General features: G+C 42.1%; 1 protein-coding gene across 1 annotated transcript in view; it reads right to left on the bottom strand.

Moving 5' to 3' along the window:
* The window catches only part of dmd (dystrophin), a 1,392,820-nt gene that overhangs the window by 447,559 nt on the left and 926,084 nt on the right, over positions 1–19,177 (bottom strand). The window contains exons 53-56 of the mRNA XM_034174291.1: positions 15,013–15,162; positions 8,661–8,759; positions 8,180–8,279; positions 3,569–3,738 (exon numbers count right to left, since the gene is read on the bottom strand). Coding sequence (XP_034030182.1) covers positions 3,569–3,738; positions 8,180–8,279; positions 8,661–8,759; positions 15,013–15,162 — 519 coding nt within the window. The remainder of the gene's footprint in view (positions 1–3,568; positions 3,739–8,179; positions 8,280–8,660; positions 8,760–15,012; positions 15,163–19,177) is intronic.

Here is a 19,177-nt window from a genome sequence, read left to right as displayed (position 1 = left end):
TTGCATTTGCGCAATATCTTTAAAATTAGAAAGGTCTTGTCTCAGAGTGATGCTGAAAAACTAATTCATGCATTTATTTCCTCTAGGCTGGACTATTGTAATTCATTATTATCAGGTTGTCTTAAAAGTTCCCTGAAAAGCCTTCAGTTAATTCAAAATGCTGCAGCTAGAGTACTGACAGGGACTAGAAGGAGAGAGCATATCTCACCCATATTGGCCTCTCTTCATTGGCTTCCTGTTAATTCTAGAATAGAATTTAAAATTCTTCTTACTTATAAGGCTTTGAATAATCAGGTCCCATCTTATCTTAGGGACCTCGTAGTACCATATCACCCCAATAGAGCGCTTCACTCTCAGACTGCAGGCTTACTTGTAGTTCCTAGGGTTTGTAAGAGTAGAATGGGAGGCAGAGCCTTCAGCTTTCAGGCTCCTCTCCTCTGGAACCAGCTCCCAATTTGGATCAGGGAGACAGACACCCTCTCTACTTTTAAGATTAGGCTTAAAACTTTCCTTTTTGCTAAAGCTTATAGTTAGGGCTGGATCAGGTGACCCTGAACCATCCCTTAGTTATGCTGCTATAGACTTAGACTGCTGGGGGGTTCCCATGATGCACTGAGTGTTTCTTTCTCTTTTTGCTCTGTATGCACCACTCTGCATTTAATCATTAGTGATTGATCTCTGCTCCCCTCCACAGTATGTCTTTTTCCTGGTTCTCTCCCTCAGCCCCAACCAGTCCCAGCAGAAGACTGCCCCTCCCTGAGTCTGGTTCTGCTGGAGGTTTCTTCCTGTTAAAAGGGAGTTTTTCCTTCCCACTGTCGCCAAGTGCTTGCTCACAGGGGGTCGTTTTGACCGTTGGGGTTTTTCCGTAATTATTGTATGGCTTTGCCTTACAATATAAAGCGCCTTGGGGCAACTGTTTGTTGTGATTTGGGGCTATATAAATAAAATTGATTTGATTTGATTTACTGCCGCTTTAAGGACGGCCCACAACTGCTGAGAGCGCGGCGCGCTCCCAGCGCCGATCGACATGCTCAGACCCCGCTGAAACAACCAGATCATTTCCAACGTGAAGGCTTTGTTGATCCGGGACCTCATCTGACTTTCACAAAAAAGCAGAAGTCATGGACATCAGCACTTTTTCGGCACATTCCACTGTTACAGGAGTTTTTTTCATGGAAAGAAAAGCGGAGGGACGCGCCACGGAGCCGTTCATTACGCGGGACAAAACCACCTCTGTGTTGGTCTCACAGGACGGCTTTCAGGTGGCTTTCAGATGGATTCCGGTTGCTTTTCAGTCGTGTGATTATCCGGTTGTGATTGTGCATGAGCTGGACATGCCCCAACATGTCCTGGAAGGCTTCATCATGGCGTTGCTTTGTGCCATGTGGCTCCACCGCGATGCTCAGAACTCCTCCGCACATCTGTCTTAATGTGCTGAAAAAGTGCTGATGTCCACGTCTTTTCACAATTCCTGTGCTCCTCTTTCCATGACAAAAACTCCTGTAACAGTGGAATGTGCTGTTCATTTCTAAACTGGACGCTGTCTTGATCCGGTATGTCGTCTGACTAGCGCAGTTGTGGGCCATCCTTAAAGCGGCAGTAACACTCCTTAATCTGTATAATCCCCATAAAATCGTTCCTGAAAGCCATATTAATTTTCCGAACGGTGTCCACCTGGAGGTCTCTCACAGTTTCTGGAAAAAAATTGATACAGCAAAGCTCCAAATCGTTCAGACATTTATTCGCAATAAAAAAACGACGAGAGGGTGGACCACTGCTCACACAAAGCCTGCTCACGGGCGAATGACGCAACCGACAGGCATGAAAAAACTCACGCATGCGCACAAAGGTTCAAGCTTGTCTGATGCAATCACACGTGATTCAAATCCATATAGTTTTTGAAAAAAATAAAAAGGTCGGATACTTTTTTAACAGACCTTATATATATATATATATATATGTACGGATCAATTACTGCAGGAAATCCTGACCGCAAACCCTATCACCACAAAAATTACTTTTTTTGGGGGGGGGGGGTCACTACAGGCTAAGGAGGTGATCTGAGCGGGCTCTTGCTTCTGGTGTCAAGCGCCCAGCCCCGCTAGGTGTGACCCGCTCCGGGGACAGTGTCATGTGAGGAGTTTGACAGGGACGGTCCACCTGTCAAACTCACAGAGGACAGAAACCTCCCCCTCCTGTAAACGGCTCAATAATCTTAAGAGAAACATTGTAGAAAAACAAACAGCACTAGTTTATAACCTCAGGAAGTTAAACAATGAGCTACAACCTTACTTTTATCTATATGACTAGTCCTCTGAGCTGGAAAAAATAACACTGACTCAAACGAGCAGGTGGAAGAAAAATGGAAGCTTAGGGACCGTCTACAAAGTGCAAAAATGAAAAGAGACACCAGAAAAATATTAAATAAAATCAGGTGTGGTGTCACCAAATTCACTGCACACATCAGTGGTCTCCTGCTGGTTATACTGCAGCACTCAGTTTGAAAAAAATGTGCAAAAATTAAATTTTAGTGAGTTCGTGAATTTTATTGCTCATTTTACAACTTATTTTAATGATTAAAAAAATAAATCACTCAAATTCCATTCCATGTTTTGGCCCACTGTCATGTGTGCAATTATTCTTAGTAAATTACCCACAAAATGTTCAATAACCCAATGCCCAAAAGTTTGGAATGCCTGCACAGCTTAGCACTCGTTATGTGGGACCTTAGTAAATCAGGCCCAGAAAGTCAGCTGCATAGTTATATGAGAAAAGCACTGTGCAGCAGCATGAATGTTGCTCATGGTACAGGGAACCCCAAACAGGAAGTGCCAAATTTTAAGTTCACAGTGAAACAGGAAATGTCAAACACTTCCTGGATTGACAGACGAGATCCCATGGAATCTCGCAGGAACTCAGTGGCAAGTTCACACTGAAACAGGAAGTCCCAAATTTTGAGTCCACAGTGAAACAGGAAATGTCAAATGTTGAACACTTACTGGCATGGGTGCAGCTAGAGTGGTGGCCACGGTTGCAGAGCCCCCCCTCCCCAGAAGCTGAAAGGTTTTAGCCATGCTCATGCTCCCAAAAACCATTTTACTTAAACAAGTCTGAAGGACCTAAATGACATGGTTAGATGGTGAGGAGCTTCCAGGCATGTGAGAGGCAAATAAAGAAAAATGCTTAAATGGGGGGAGCAGAGCCCCCTCAGAAGCTGAAAGGTTGTAGCAATGCCAATGCTCCCCTGACGCATTTACTCAAAAAAAAGTCTGAATGACCTAAATGACATGGTGAGATGCTGAAGAGCTTTGCCCATTCATGTCTGCGACATATACATATTAATCATCAGCAACAATTAATTTCAAAAGCCCACAAAGGAAGGATGCTGCCCCTTCACAGCCTTGTGATGTCATAAAAATGTTAAATAGATAAAAGGACAAAATGTGAGGCAGACAACCAAAACCTCTATCACATCTTCTATGACCCAGTAACCACTTCTGCACAAAATAATGTCAAGGTAGTTTATTATTATTTTAATTCATGCAAGTGTGACTTTTGCTGCACTGACCTTCAGTTTACCAATATTGTCACTGATGTCATCCAGGTCAGCCACCACCACGCGCTTGTTCTGCACCATGTTATCCAGCATGGTCAGCCAATCAGTGAGCTCAGCCCAGGACTTGTTGAACTGGGCCAGGGCTGCAGATTCAGGCTGGGAGCTTCCTGTCAGACCTTCGTCTGAAATACAGAGACGTGATTGAACCATACCCTGTACCACAGAGGCTATGCACAATAAAAGGCTTCATGGTTGCAAAAAATGATTCACAGCTCAATACAGTTTGGAGAAAAAAAAAACATCAACACGGTATGCAATACCTCACCCACACTGTTACAAGTGACACTAATTTGATTTAAAATGTCAACATAATAGCATTAATTATAGCATGTCCTTGATAACATAAATACCACTGACTGTCTGCTCATATAAGTCAGACAAATGTGCTGTTTGAAGTTGTGTGCTAATTCCAGGGTCCAGCTTGTAGCTGCTGCACAAGTATTTATGAAATAAAGCTTTAAAGAAGGTGATAGCGCTCATGCAAAAACTGAGATCCATACAATAAATGCACATCAGTGGTTACAACAATTTATAGTACTTTTTTTTGTCTTTTTGGTGTTATTTGATTAATGTCTGATTTATCGTTTCTATTTTTTGTGATATACTGGCCAGTACTGTGAACTGTATGTAATGCACAAGCAAAGCTACATAAAATAATGTAAGTTCCTTCAGCTTCTCCCTTTTGTTATGAGAAGTCACCACAGCAGATGTAAGATGTATCTGAATATTGATTTTTATGCCAGATGCCCTTGTGGAGACAACTCCACATAACATGGAGTATGGGAAAGAACAGCCTTGAACAAGCAACCTTCTGATCTAGAAACAATTGCACTATTATCATTATTATTACATAACAAGAACATAACATCCTGGATAAGGTTCAAAGATGAAATAACAGGATAAATCTTCAGAAATTTGCTTCTGAGATTCAAGTAAAAGCTCAGCAATCAGATTACAGTAGTAATCAGACACAAAGTTCAGCGAATAAGACCAAAGGTCAATGAATAGCATAAAAGGTCCACTTTCAGGAAAAAAGAAATATCAACAAAGACCTATGCACTTGCTGAGTGCCCTTGTAGTTATTGTTACTATTATTAGTAGCAGTAGCAGTAGTTTGCCACCATTAGTTGACATTATGTTCAGAACGGATGGAAAGCCTGACCAGACTGACAGCCAAGAATAAAATCACCACCACTTCGCTCCTGGACTTCCAGTATGCTGATGACAACAGTGTGTCATCCTTTACAGAAGAAAGTCTTCAGAAAGTCTTTGAAATCTTTGATGAAGCCATCACCAAGCTTGGTCTTCACATCAACCAGAAGAAGACAGAGGTCCTGTATCAGCCTCCACTCAATATGGTAAATCAAAGCTTCTTGCTGTAAAACTTCATGAACAGGTCCTCGAAAATGTGATCCACTTTCCATACCTGGGCAGCCATATGTCATCAAGCGCCACTATCGATGACGAGATCCAGCACCAACTCAAATGTGCACGAACTGCCTTCGGCCGGCTTCGCAGACATTTTCAACAACAGAGACCTTCGACATGAGATGAAAATCCTTGTTTACAAAGCTGTTGTCATGTCAACTCTGCTGTACAGATCTGAACTAGACAACCTACTGCCATATGAAGACCCTTGAGCGATTCCGCCAACACTGCCTGAGGAATATCCTCCACATCAGGTGGAAAGGCTACCAAACCAACATGAGTGTACCAGAGCAGAGAGTGTGTCATCATCAAGAACCAGCATCGGTGGGTGGCTCATGTCATGACAATGGATGACAGCCAATTTTACAAGCAGATCTTCTACTCCCAGCTAAGCGATGATAAAAGGTTCCAGAGGAGGGCAGAATAAATGCTACAAGGACCTCCTGAAGCACAGCATTAAGAACTGCCCCAACACTGGAAGACTTGGGAAGAACAAGTGAGGGACAGAGCTGCCTGGTGAGCAATGATCCACACAGGACTGGAAGTCTTCAAAAAATGCGGATGAACAAGGACAAAGAGGAAAGAAAGACAGCAAGATCCTGACCAGCAGAAGCTCTCCGGAGCAACCACATGCAGTGTCTGTTAGAAACCATCCATATAAAGACTGGGCCTATTAGTCCTTTCCACGTACACCATCCCATCAATCCAGAGGCAATCTTTCTCACCACAGAGGGATTGCCAGGACGATGATGATGATGAGTAGTAGTAGTAGTAGTGGTAGCAGCAGCAGGATAACATTGTCAGTTGTAACTGTGGGAGTGGTTGAAGCAGTAACAGTAATAGTTGTTACAGCAGTAATAGTAATTGTATCAAAAGTCAGAAAACAAAGCCATGGGATTTAAATTCATGAATCTGCCCTAGTTTAACATTTTTATACATATAGTAACCATCTGAACTTTAGATTCACTTCAAAATGTGTTAATAATGCCAAACCGATTCAAAGAGGGATAGTTATGCTGTGCTATTTATGCTATGCTCCCAGATGAAAAATAAATAAATAAATTAAAAACTGGACTGGCTATACACACACGGTGGTGCATATTACAAGATATGGATGCACAGTATGCACCATGTGGTGCATATTATCATATGATAATGTGCAATACAGATGCGTAATTTGCACCACCTGGTGTATATTAGGCATCTGTAACACACAATATGCATCACTGAAGCAGCCATATTGCATTTTGGGATGGTGTGGGCAGTTTATGCGGTAACAAACTTCAAAATATTGTGAGTTGGATCAAATATTTAACTGTGAAATCTGACTTTATCAGAAGGCTTTTCGAATTTGACCCGGGAAGAGCAGAGGCAGCCATACTGCATTTAATATTACACATTAAATTTGGGTAGATGAGGGTGGTGCAAATAGGAGTGTACTAAATCCTAATTTACACATCAGTGGTGTGCATAACCTTTGCCATGAAAAACAGCTAGCTTCTTCTTCTGGGCTCCTTTGATGTTGCCCATTTTGCTGCTGTATGTAAGTAAGTAAGTAAGTAAGTAAACTTTATTTATATAGTGCTTTTCGCAGACAGGGGTCACAAAGCGCTTTGCAAGGTAAAACAATAAAAATATACAGTAAAAATACACACTCAGTACTAAAAGATTATTGGCCATGAAAAGCCTGTTTAAAAAGTAGAGTCTTTAGTTGCTTTTTGAACATCTCAACAGAGTCCAGGGATCGCAGGGACAGAGGGAGTTAATTCCAGAGACGAGGCGCTACGGCTTTAAAAGATCAGTCTCCTCGAGTTTTAAAGCAGGTTCGAGGAACCATCAACAGGTTCTGATCTGAAGATCTGAGGCTGCGGGCTGAGGTGTAGGGCTGAATCAAGTCAGCAATGTAATCAGGAGCCTGACCATGTAGTGCTCTGAAAGTCAAGACCAAGACTTTAAAATTAATTCTGGAGGCAACAGGGAGCCAGTGGAGGGATTCCAAGATAGGTGTGATGTGGGCTCTCCTGTTGGTGCAGGTCAGAAGCCTCGCAGCAGAGTTCTGGACATACTGCAACCGATTTAGCTCCTTCTTACCCAGGCAAGTGAACAGGCTGTTGCAATAGTCCAACCGCGTGGAGACAAAGGCATGGATGATTTCCTCTAATTCTTTCTGTGACACCAAGTTAAGTTTGGCGATATTTCGCAGTTGAAAGAAGCAATTCTTCACAAGCTTGCTTGCATGCTGAGCAAGAGACATTCCTTCATCGAAAATAATGCCAAGGTTTCTAAGGCTTGTTTTTGCTGTTAAGCCCAAGTCACCAAGGAGCCTCCTGATAACAGGAACAGCACTGTCAGGGGCAACAATAACTGTCTCAGTTTTTTCAGAGTTTAGTTGCAGACGGTTTCCATTAAGCCACTTCTTCACCTGTGACAGGCAGTCAAATAAAGAGTTCAGTTTGTGGACTTCTGAAATCTTAAAGGAACAGTACAGTTGTAAGTCATCCGCAAACAGGTGGTAGGAAATATCCCTAAAGCCCTGGATCATCTGCCCTGTGCCCTCTCCTCCTCCTCGATTTCTTCTTGGGATTGCCTGGAACTCATAACAGCAACAGGTATTCCGGGGAAGTGGGCGCGCACACAAACGGTGGGGGGAAGGTTTGTTTGTAGCTGTCTCTGTCATTAAAGCAGCATTCCATAGACTCTTTGATGTTAAAAAGAGAGCTGTGATCATAAGTCCGGACAGCATAGGCACAGTTACTGGGCACGAGGACTAACACAAAGGCATACAATGTGGAAATCAATGCTAAAAACTGACATAAAAGCAGCCGAGCAGCGGCGAGCCCACACACAAGCGCCATCTTGACTCCCATGTAGTGCTGCCCCCAGGGGTGCAGCCCACTACAAAACACCTAAAGAAGGCCCCTGGTTTCCAGGAAACATTCACTGTTTCACGATTGGCTTATTCTAATTTATCATGGAAAATGAATGTCAACATTAAACAAAGAATTGTATCAGATCAAATCGAATATCATAGCCCGTGTATCAAGATATGTGTCAGATAGATAGATAGATGGATGGATGGATGGATCCACATACAGTCACCACAGTCTTCAGGTAAACAGCAAAATAAATTCTTACGAGCTTTCTTGGCGACTAACGGAGCAGCCGTCCTCTCTTTGTGCTGCTGCAGCAGTTGCAGGATCACAGTCCAGTTTTCTTTTAACTTGGCATACTTCACCTGTCACCACACACACAGACACACACACACAAACATAGATTTTCCGCTTGTACAAATAAAAATGCTTTTATTTTCATCCAGTGGGCTCCTATGGGTAAACTCAGCCTCATATTTCCAAGTCCACCGTGGCTCTGTGCCTTTCATCTTCAAAAGATGTAATGTGGTCTGACATACACTAATGAAGTGTATAATTTGGGTTTCACGAAATGGTTCAAGTCATGCTAGTGGTGAGATGAAAGTGAAATGAGTTTTATTTATTTTATTCCCTGACGAAATCCTGAATGGGAATGCATTTAAGACTGAAAATGTTGTTCAAGTAACAGTGTTTCAGCCTCTGAGAAAGTCTTTTGTCGTGCTGTTTGAGGAACTGATTTTTTTCACCTTGTCCGGCTGGCTGGGAGGAACATCCTTGTAACGCTGATCACATCGTTCCAAAAGATATTCCACTTCTGGTTTTTTCACTTGTACTTCCTCGGTGAGCTGGCAAAGCAACATAGAGCAAATATTAAAAAAGGGTGTCATTCAAAACTATGCACATCCATTTTGGAAACATTTAAAAAATTCATCATACACTAATTTTATTAGCATTTGTTTGTTCCTCAAATAATCCTTTGGATAATTTTCACCCAATTTCGCATGTGGGTGAAAGTCAAACTTGGAATTACCTTTGAAGGGTTTGTTTTGGCTAACCCTAACTGGGTTAGGGTTAGGTAGGTTTTGCAATTACCCAGGTGAGCCTAGGTTTGACAAATGTTAGTCACTTTGGTTGGGGCTAATGTCCTGTCTGTGTATTTGTTTATTCATCTATGTCTGCCATGGTCCTTTGGCCGATTTCTACCAAACTTGGTATGTGGATGAAGGTTGAAACTAGAATTGCACTTAAGCTTCTTATCAGGCTGGCTTATAAAGCGCATACTTGGCAGTTCACTCAAAAACAAAAGTAAAACTCTGTTCTCGGCTCAAATCCCAACAAACACTGCTTTTGCTTCAAATTTTTACACCGATGGAACACATTCAAACAGGTATCAAGCTCACTGGGTCTACTCACTAAGACTACCCAAAGGTGTTTGAACATGACATAAACTGTTAAAACAGATGTGACCGTGTTTTGAACAGCTTGAAAATTTTAAACCTGATTTCAAAACTTGTGCAGAAGATGTCCATAACTACTACATATACCAAGTTTATTCAAGATTGACAAAAGATGGATCCAGAAGTTTCTGTGATGCATCAAAATGCACCCCGGTTTGCTATTCGGGATGAAATGGTTAGTTTCCAAATGGTTAGTGCACTTGTTTCCAGAGCAGAAGGTTTCCAGTTCAAGACCACCCCTGCCCATGTGCCGTGAAATGTGGAGTTGTCTGAGGAACAGCATCTGGCATAAAACCTGTGGCAAATCAACATGCACATCCATCCATCTGCTGTGGCAAACCAAGTAAAAAAAAAAAAAAAAAAAAAAAGGAGAAGCCAAAGACACTAATAATATTCCTTGTAAATTATAACTGAGTCCCTCATTTTGAACAGGTTCTCGACATGTTGTGGTTAAAGTTTATTTTTTACTTTAAACATAATTTTGTTATGCTATAATCAATCCGGTCGCAAAATTTTAAAATGTGTAAACAGACAAACAATGGATTTGTTGGCTCATGATATGGTTTATAAATAATAATTATTAGGGCTTTCTTTTGTAGTAAAAATATTGAATTTGTATTTGTTTTGGAGGTGGTTCCCCAAACTTCAATGCAATAGGTCACAAGTAATGACTGATAAAAGGTAACTAATGAGTGGTGGGAAAGGAAGTCTTGTGCTTTATACAAAATGGCAATGGCTTTTGAAATTTTTGATTTAACATAATTTATATGTGTATTTCAACTCCAATTTATCGTCAATGAAAAACCCCAAGAAATTTATTTTCATTTACAAGTTCAATTTCAATATTGTGTACTGGTAAATTTCTACATAAATTCCTGGGTTTATTTCCAAATATGATACACATTGTTTTACCAAAATGAAGCAATAATTTATTTGAATCAAACCATTCTTTGAACTTCTGTAGTTCCCTCTCCATCATGTCCAGAACCTGTCCCAAATGATCCCCACTACAAAACACAGTCGTGTCATTAGCAAATAAAATGCAACTCACAAACTTAAAAACCAAACATTTGTCATTAATATCTAGAAGAAACAACAAAGGCTCAAGGAATGAGCCCTGGGGCACCCCACAAGTGCACTTCAAAAATTCAGAATTTATCACACCAATATGAACACATTGGTACCTATTGTGCAGATAACCTGCGATCCAATCATGAGCCAAACCTCTGATGCCATACTTCCATAATTTATCAAATAAGAAGGTGTGATCAATGGTATCAAATGCTTTTTGTAAGTCGAACCCCCCCCCTACATTATATTGCTTGTTTTCAATTGCATTTGTAATATGTTCCACAAAATCAATTATCCCCAACGATTTTTTTCTAAATCCATATTGCTGCTCATTTAGTATGTGATGTTTGAATATAAATTCATTTAACCTCTTCTGCTTGCAATGGATTCGGACACCACTGTGGTTCTGGCGGCAATCCCCGAACCCGGTGGTGGACACCGGAAGTAAGGGATGCCGTCAAGCTGAAGAAGGAGTCCTACTTATCTTTGTTGGTAGGTGGGACCCCAGAGGCAGCTGACAGGTACCGGCAGGCCAAGCGTGCTGCAGGCCAAGCGTGCCGCAGCCCATGCGGTCGCAGAGACAAAAACTCGGGTCTGGGAGGAGTTCGGGGAGGCCATGGAGGAGGATTATCGGTCGGCCTCAAAGAGATTCTGGCAAACCGTCCGACGCCTCAGGAGGCAGAAGCAGCTCTCCACCAGCACTGTTTACGGTGCGAGTGGGGAGCTGTTGACCCTGACTGAGGATGTTGTCGGGCGGTGGAAGGAGTACTTCAAGGATCTCCTCAATCCCATCGTCACGTCTTCCGAAGAGGAAGCAGAGACTGAGGACTCGGAGGCGGACTCATCCATTACCCAGGCCAAAGTCACCGAGGTGGTTAGAAAGCTCCTCGGTGGCAAGGCTCCTGGGGTGGATGAAATCTGTCCTGAGTACCTTACGTCTCTGGATGTTGTGGGGCTGTCTTGGCTGACACGCCTCTGCAACACTGCGTGGCGATCGGGGACAGTGCCTCTGGGTTGGCAGACCGGGGTGGTGGTCCCTCTGTTTAAGTAGGGGGGCCGGAGGGTGTGTTCCATCTATAGGGGGATCACACTCCTCAGCCTCCCTGGTAAGGTCTATTCCAGAGTACTGGAGAGGAGAATTCGACCGATGGTCGAACCTCGGATTCAGGAGGAGCAGTGTGGTTTTTGTCCTGGTTGTGGCACACTGGACCAGCTCTACACGCTCCATCGGGTGCTCGAGGGTTCATGGGAGTTTGCCCAACCAGTCCACATGTGTTTTGTGGATCTGGAGAAGGCGTTCGACCATGTCCCTCGGGGCACCCTGTGGGGAGTGCTCCGGGAGTACGGGGTCCGGGGTCCTTTGCTAAGGGCTATCCGGTCCCTGTACGACCGCAGCAGGAGCTTGGTTCGCATTGCGGGTAGTAAGTCAAACCTGTTTCCAGTGCACGTTGGCCTCCGCCAGGGCTGCCCTTTGTCACCGGTTCTGTTCATTATTTTTATGGACAGCCAGGGTGTAGAGGGGGGTTGGTTTGGGAACCACAGAATCTCATCTCTGCTGTTTGTGGACGATGTGGTTCTGTTGGCTTCGTCAAATCAGGACCTTCAGCGTGCACTTGGGCGGTTTGCAGCCGAGTGTGAAGCGTCCGGGATGAAAATCAGCACCTCCAAATCCGAGGTCATGGTTCTCGACCGGAAAAAGGTGCTTTGCCCTCTTCAGGTTGGTGGAGTGTCCTTGCCTCAAGTGGAGGAGTTTAAGTATCTCGGGGTCTTGTTCACGAGTGAGGGACGGATGGAGCGTGAGATCGATAGACGGATCGGTGCAGCATCTGCAGTGATGCGGTCGCTGTATCAGACCGTTGTGGTGAAGAGAGAGCTGAGTAGGGGGGCAAAGCTCTCAATTTACCGATCGATCTACGTTCCGATCCTCACCTATGGTCATAAGATTTGGCTCATGACTGAAAGAACGAGATCACGAGTACAAGCGGCCGAGATGAGTTTCCTCCGCAGGGTGGCTGGGCGCTCCCTTAGAGATAGGGTGAGGAGCTCGGTCACTCGGGAGGAGCTCGGAGTCGAGCCGCTGTTCCTCCACGTCAAAAGGAGTCAGTTGAGGTGGCTCGGGCATCTTTTCCGGATGCCCCCTGGACGCCTCGCTGGAGAGGTGTTCCGGGCACGTCCCACTGGGAGGAGGTCCCGGGGAAGACCCAGGACACGCTGGAGGGACTACATCTCTCGGCTGGCTTGGGAATGCCTTGGGGTTCCCCCGGAGGAGCTGGGGGAGATGTGTGTCGATCAGGAGGTTTGGGCGGCTTTGCTTGAGCTGCTGCCCCCGCGACCCGACTCCGGATAAAGCGGAAGAAAATGGATGGATGGATGGATGGATGGCTCTTGCATGGTTGCCATTATACTTGACCAGTCACTCTCACTGCGCTTTGTACAACAACACTACCTCTAACCTTAATGACATGAAATTTGGGGTTCCACAGGGGTCAGTCTTAGGCCCCCTTGTGTAGCACCCCTTGGGCAAATATTGTGGTGTTTTGGGATTACCTTTCATTGCTATGCTGATGATACTCAGTTGTATATGCCGATAACTGCTGGTAATCTCATCCACGTAAAATCCTTAGAGGATTGCCTTGCATCAGTGAAAAGCTGGATGTCTAGCAATTTCTTACTTTTAAACTCTGACAAGATGGAAATGATGGTTCTTGGTCCAGTTAGACATTGCCATCATTTTGCCCAGCTAACGCTTAACCTAGGCCTGTGTGTCATGCATCACACAGACAAAGTGAGGAACCTCGGGGTAATTTGTGATCCTGCATTGTCCTTTGACCTCCATATTAGAGATATTAGGAGGACTGCTTTCTTCCACCTGCAAAATATAGCTAGGATTTGTCCCATCCTGTCTATGGCTGATACTGAGACCCTGATTTATGCATTTGTCTCTTCTAGATTGGACTACTGCAATGTTGTATTTTTTGGTTTACCATAGCCCAGCATTAGGGGTATCCATTTGGTTCAAAATGCTGCTGCCAGACTTTTGACAGGAAGCAGAATGTTTGACAATATGACACCTACTTTGGCGTTTCTGCACCGGCTTCCTGCCCCTGTGAGATCAAATTTTAAAGGTTCTGCTACTAACTTATAAAACTATTCATGGGCTAGCACCTCCCTACTTAGGTGACCTAATTAAACCCCACGTACCGGACAGGGCTCTGCGTTCTCAGGGTGCAGGACTACTTTGTGTCCCTAGTGTGAATAAAAGTCTGCGGGTCACAAAGCTTTCGCTTATCGTGCCCCTGTTCTGTGGAATGATCTCCCTACATAATAAAACAGTCAGATTCTGTAGAGACTTTGAAGTCCAGGTTTAAAACGCACTTATGGCTAGCATACTGGCATAGTATGGTACTATGCTTCCTACACTTTTAAATTCATTTTATTAGTAAACAGAGTGGGCTGCAGCCTCAACTTTAAAGTCTGGGGGCTTTGAGTGAAGCTTAGGGCTATTGGCCAGCATTCACTTTAGTATTTCTTCTGATTTTCTTGTTGCTTAATGCTGAAAAATGATACCTTATTTGTAGTCTTTCTGCTGCCTGATTGTTTTTTTTCTCTCGGTCTGAGGTGCGGCTCCATCCAGAAGTGGGAGTGGGTGTCTTCTGCAGTCCTCCCATCCTGGACACCAGCATGGCCTCCCAAAATTACCTGTATATTTGTATTGTCAACTGTGTCAGTAGCATGGCCCAAGCAGAGGGTCGCCCCTTTGAGTGTGGTCTGCTTGAAGTTTCTTCCTCAAATCATAAGAGGGACTTTTTCCTTACCACTGTCACCTGTTTGCTTGCTCCAGGGGTTGGTAAAGTTAGACCTTACTTGTGTGAAGTGCCTTGAGACAGCTTTGTTGTGATTTGGCACTACATAAATGAAATAAACTGAACTGAACTGAAATTGAATCAGAGTTCAGCCCTCTGATCTAGCTACAATAAATTACCAACATGTTAGCATGTTAACATTAATATGAAGAAATTAACATTCTTTCAGATGTCTATCCCCTTGGGCCAGTAGCAACAAGACAAAAATAACAAAATGCTTTAAATAATGTGTCAGTATATTGTCATGAAATTATGTTAACATTAATTTGTATAGCAGCATTCACAGAAAAACGTGTTGCTGTTAATATGTTAACATTTTGACATGAGGCAGTTAATATTAACATTGGCAGCCCTTTTTCTGAAGTCTACCCCTATAATGTAAAAGGTCAACTTGTAAAATTCTGTGTTTGGGACAGCCATCTTGCACAAGAAAATACAAGTACACAACAAATATACAGGAGGAACCATCTCTGGAATTATGGCAACTTAAATCCAAACACTTCTCATGTTTGCAACAAATGAAATGTTCACGAACTTAATAGAAATACATAATTTACGATGTTATGATATGTTGTTCACGGAGAGACAAATGTAAGCAAAACAATACCTCATTTTGTGAAAACAAATGATGGAATCATAGCTTTAAGCAAAAATAAAGTAATAATGATAATAAAAGTAAAAAATACTGGTGAACATGTGCACCATACCCTGGGTGGGACCTCCTCGGGGCTATGCTCAAGCCTGGATCTAGTGGTGGAAGCCCAAGCTGCCAGATCAACCAACTGACCTTGAAGTTTCTCCAGTTCTTTCAAAAAACCTTCAATCTCCAAGTGACGCTCAGGCAAAGCCTTGGACACCTAATTGAAGACAGTGTAAATTTTAGCCAGATAGATGACATCATAGATGAATTTAAAAAATTTTAATGACCTAAGGCTAATTCTCAAACATTTTACATCTCATGACTTGTAAAGGCTTTGATACCTATGTATACATAAAATAGCCTCTGTCACAATTTCTGCCGGATCTGGGCTTTGAGTCGGGTTTTCCTTCTTTCTTTTTTCCCCTTCACGTGCCCCAGCCTTGATTTACTAGTTATTTTATTTTCATCATGTCGTTATTCTCTGTTCCGTTTTGAATTGTCACTTTGTTTCTTTGATACTTTTCTTACTTTGGTCATGGTTCACTTAACGTTCTTGTTTTATTCAGTCAGTCTGGGTTGTCATTGTTTATCATTTAGTTATCATTTGTTTTTCGTTGTTCCCATTACTTATATGATCATTTGTGCTTTAATATCAGGTTTTGTTTATCACTTAGTCTCTGTCTTATTTTCTGGTCTGTTTAGTCATTTTGGGCTTTTTTAGTCAGATCCTGTTCACTTTCATCTTAGTGTTTATTGTCTTACTATTTTCTTATCAGTTCTCATGTAGGGTCTTCTAGTTCTTATGCTCATGTCAGATTTTAGTTCCTGTTCGTAGTAATATATTATAGCTCTGTACATTGTTCCCTGTTATTCCTCATGCTCAGTTAATTATGTTCACTCCACGCCCTGCACCTGCCATTATGTCTTTTTCCCTCACTTTGATTCACTCACTTTCTTGGCACCTGTTCACATATCTTGGTATCTGACATCACTCGACTTTGTGCACTCACTTCCCCACTATCTTGCCCATGTATACTCTTTATCCACTAGCCACGACCCTTCTAGATTGTTCCTCATGTGCACCAAATTAACACCTGCTTCACATCGCCCTGATTTGTTTGCTCTGTATTTAAACCATCACCATCTCACAGCTCATTGCCAGGTTGTTGTCGCTTCTTTCACACATTCCAGCCTTTTGTTCTCAGTCTTGTTCTTGCCTAGCCATGTGCTGATTATTGCTCTGTTCTCCTTGACCATGCCTTTTGCCTCGTCTTTGATTACTGTGTTTGCTTGTGTCGTGACCCCTGCTTGATCATGACTGCGTTTTTGTCCGACCCCAATTGTACCTCTGCTCCGCTGTCTGACCTGACAGCCTGTATGTATGTATGTATGCGACACGATTTGTGTTCGGAGTGAAATTCCGCAGCGATTAAGCGATCAACACCAAACTTGGTATGGTGACTGGGGGCACTGAGGCAGATGTCTTTGGGGCCTTTGTGTTGAAAACGCACATGCGCAAAAACACATACACGCGCACACACACACACACACACACACACACTAGATTAAAGCATCACACACACATTAAAGTAATAATGATTAAAGCTGAATTCTGTAATAGATAAATAGATAAAGAGAATAGATTAAATCATTAAATTACTGGTTGCCCAGTAACCTTAAATGGTTAAAGTGAATGTTCCTTTTGTCTAAGATGTCTAGCAATAATGATTAAAGCTGAATTCTGTAATAGATCTATAGATTATTTCTAGCAATGACGATTAAAGCTGAATTCTGTAATAGATAAACAAATAAAGAGAATAGATTAAAGCATTACATTATTGGTTGCCCAGTAACCATAAAATAAAAATAGATAAAAAGAATAGATTAAAGCATTAGACCAGTGACCATACAGAATTAAAGTGAGGTTTTTTTTGTCTAAGATTTCTAGCAATTATGAATAAAAGATGAATTCTGTAATAGAGCTATAGATTATTTCTAGTAATTATGATTAAGACTGAATTCTGTAATAGATAAATAGATAAAGAGAATAGATTAAAGCATTAAATTAAAGCATTAAATTAGTGTAGTAACCATAAAGAATTAAAGTGAAAGTTCTTAAGTACAGAAGTGACATTAAATCATTAAGGTACAGAAGTGATATCAAATCGTAAAGGCACAGAAGTGACTTGAAATCATTAAAGTACAGAAATGACACACACAGTTGACCTTCTATAAATATACTTGCTTCGCAGTGGGTACACCTGCTACTTACATATAAATTAGCTTCAGAAGAAAGAAAATGACTGAACATTTTTGCATGATAGATGTCTTGAAATATTTACAGCATGTCAATGTACAACCCCAATTCCAATGAAGTTGGGACGTTGTGAAAAATGTAAATAAAAACAGAATACAATGATTTGCAAATCCTTTTCAACCTATATTCAATTGAATACACCACAAAGACAAGATATTTAATGTTCAAACTGATATTTATTTTTTTTTTGTGCAAATATTTGCTCATTTTGAAATGGATGCCTGTAACACGTTTCAAAAAAGCTGGGACAGTTGTATGTTTACCACTGTGTTACATCACCTTTCCTTCTAACAACACTCAATAAGCGTTTGGGAACTGAGGACACCAACTGTTGAAGCTTTGTAGGTGGAATTCTTTCTCATTCTTGCTTGATGTACGACTTCAGCTGTTCAACAGTCCGGGGTCTCCGTTGTCATATTTTGCGCTTCATAGTGCCGCACACATTTTCAATGGGCGACAGGTCTGGACTGCAGACAGGCCAGTCTAGTACCCGCACTCTTTTACTATAAAGCCATGTTGTTGTAACACATGCAGAATGTGGCTTGGCATTGTCTTGCTGAAATAAGCAGGGACGTCCCTGAAAAGACGTTACTTGGATGGCAGCATTTGTTGCTCCAAAACCTGGATGTACCTTTCAGCATTGATGGTGCCATCACAGATGTGTAAGTTGTCCATATCACGAGCACTAACACACCCCCATATCACCACAGATGCTGTCTTTTGAACTTTGCGCTGGTAACAATCTGGATGGTCTTTTTCCTCTTTTGTCCGGAGGACAAGACATCCATGATTTCCAAAAACAATTTGAAATGTGGACTCATCAGAGAAGGCGGCGGCGTTTCTGGATGTTGTTGATGTGTGGCTTTCACTTTGCATGCTAGAGTTTTAACTTGTACTTGGAGATGTAACGACGAACTGTGTTAACTGACAGTGGTTTTCTGAAGTGTTCCTGAGCCCACGTGGTAAGATCCTTTGCACAGTGTTGTTGATTTTTAATGCAGTGCTGCCTGAGGCATCGAAGGTCACGGGCATTCAGTGTTGGTCTTCAGCCTTGTCGCTTACGTGTAGAAAGTTCTCCAGATTCTCTGAATCTTCTGATTATATTATGGATTGTAAATGATGGAATCCCTGAATTCCTTGCAACTGAACGTTGAGAATCACTGTTCTTAAACTGTTGGGCTATTTTTTCACTCAGTTGTTCACAAAGAGGTGATCCTCACCCCATCTTTGCTTGTGAATGGCTGACACTTTTGGGGATGCTCCTTTTATACCCAATCATGACACTCACAATTAGTATCCTCAGTTCCCAAATGCTTATTTAGTGTTGTTAGAAGGAAGGATGATTTAACATAGTGGTACGTGTTGCAGGCATCCATTTCAAAATTAGCAAATATTTGCACAAAAACAATAAAGTTTATTAGTTTGAACATTAAATATCTTGTCTTTGTGGTGTATTCAATTGAATATATTTTGAAGAGGATTTGCAAATCACTGTATTCTGTTTTTATTTACATTTTGCAAAATGTCCCAATTTCACTGGAATTGAGGTTGCAATAAAACAAGATGCTGCATGAGTTCTAACATTTGTAGATGTTTAATCCATGGCTCAAGCAGGATTTTGGGTCCATTTTACGTTAAATGAAGAATTCCACAGTGGTCAACATTTATAATTCTCCAATCATATTGAAAACTATACCACATTATTTGTCTGATCATGAAGCTTTCAGAAAGGTATCGTTTGGACTCCTGAGCAGAGTTAGCTTCAGAAAACCAAGAAAATTAAGGAAAGTTATCAGAAACGTGTGCACCAACCAAATGTGTGACCAAATCAAGTGCGATTGGTCTTCTTATTGAGTGTCAAATTGTTTTAACTGTTATTTTACATCTGTAGCATCCAAGCTGGTTGAGCAACTTC

Source organism: Thalassophryne amazonica, chromosome 1 (assembly GCF_902500255.1).
Source record: "Thalassophryne amazonica chromosome 1, fThaAma1.1, whole genome shotgun sequence".
Lineage (NCBI taxonomy): Eukaryota > Metazoa > Chordata > Actinopteri > Batrachoidiformes > Batrachoididae > Thalassophryne > Thalassophryne amazonica.
The sequence above is the reverse complement of the archived record's forward strand: the minus strand, read 5'-3'. Positions and strand labels throughout refer to the sequence as shown.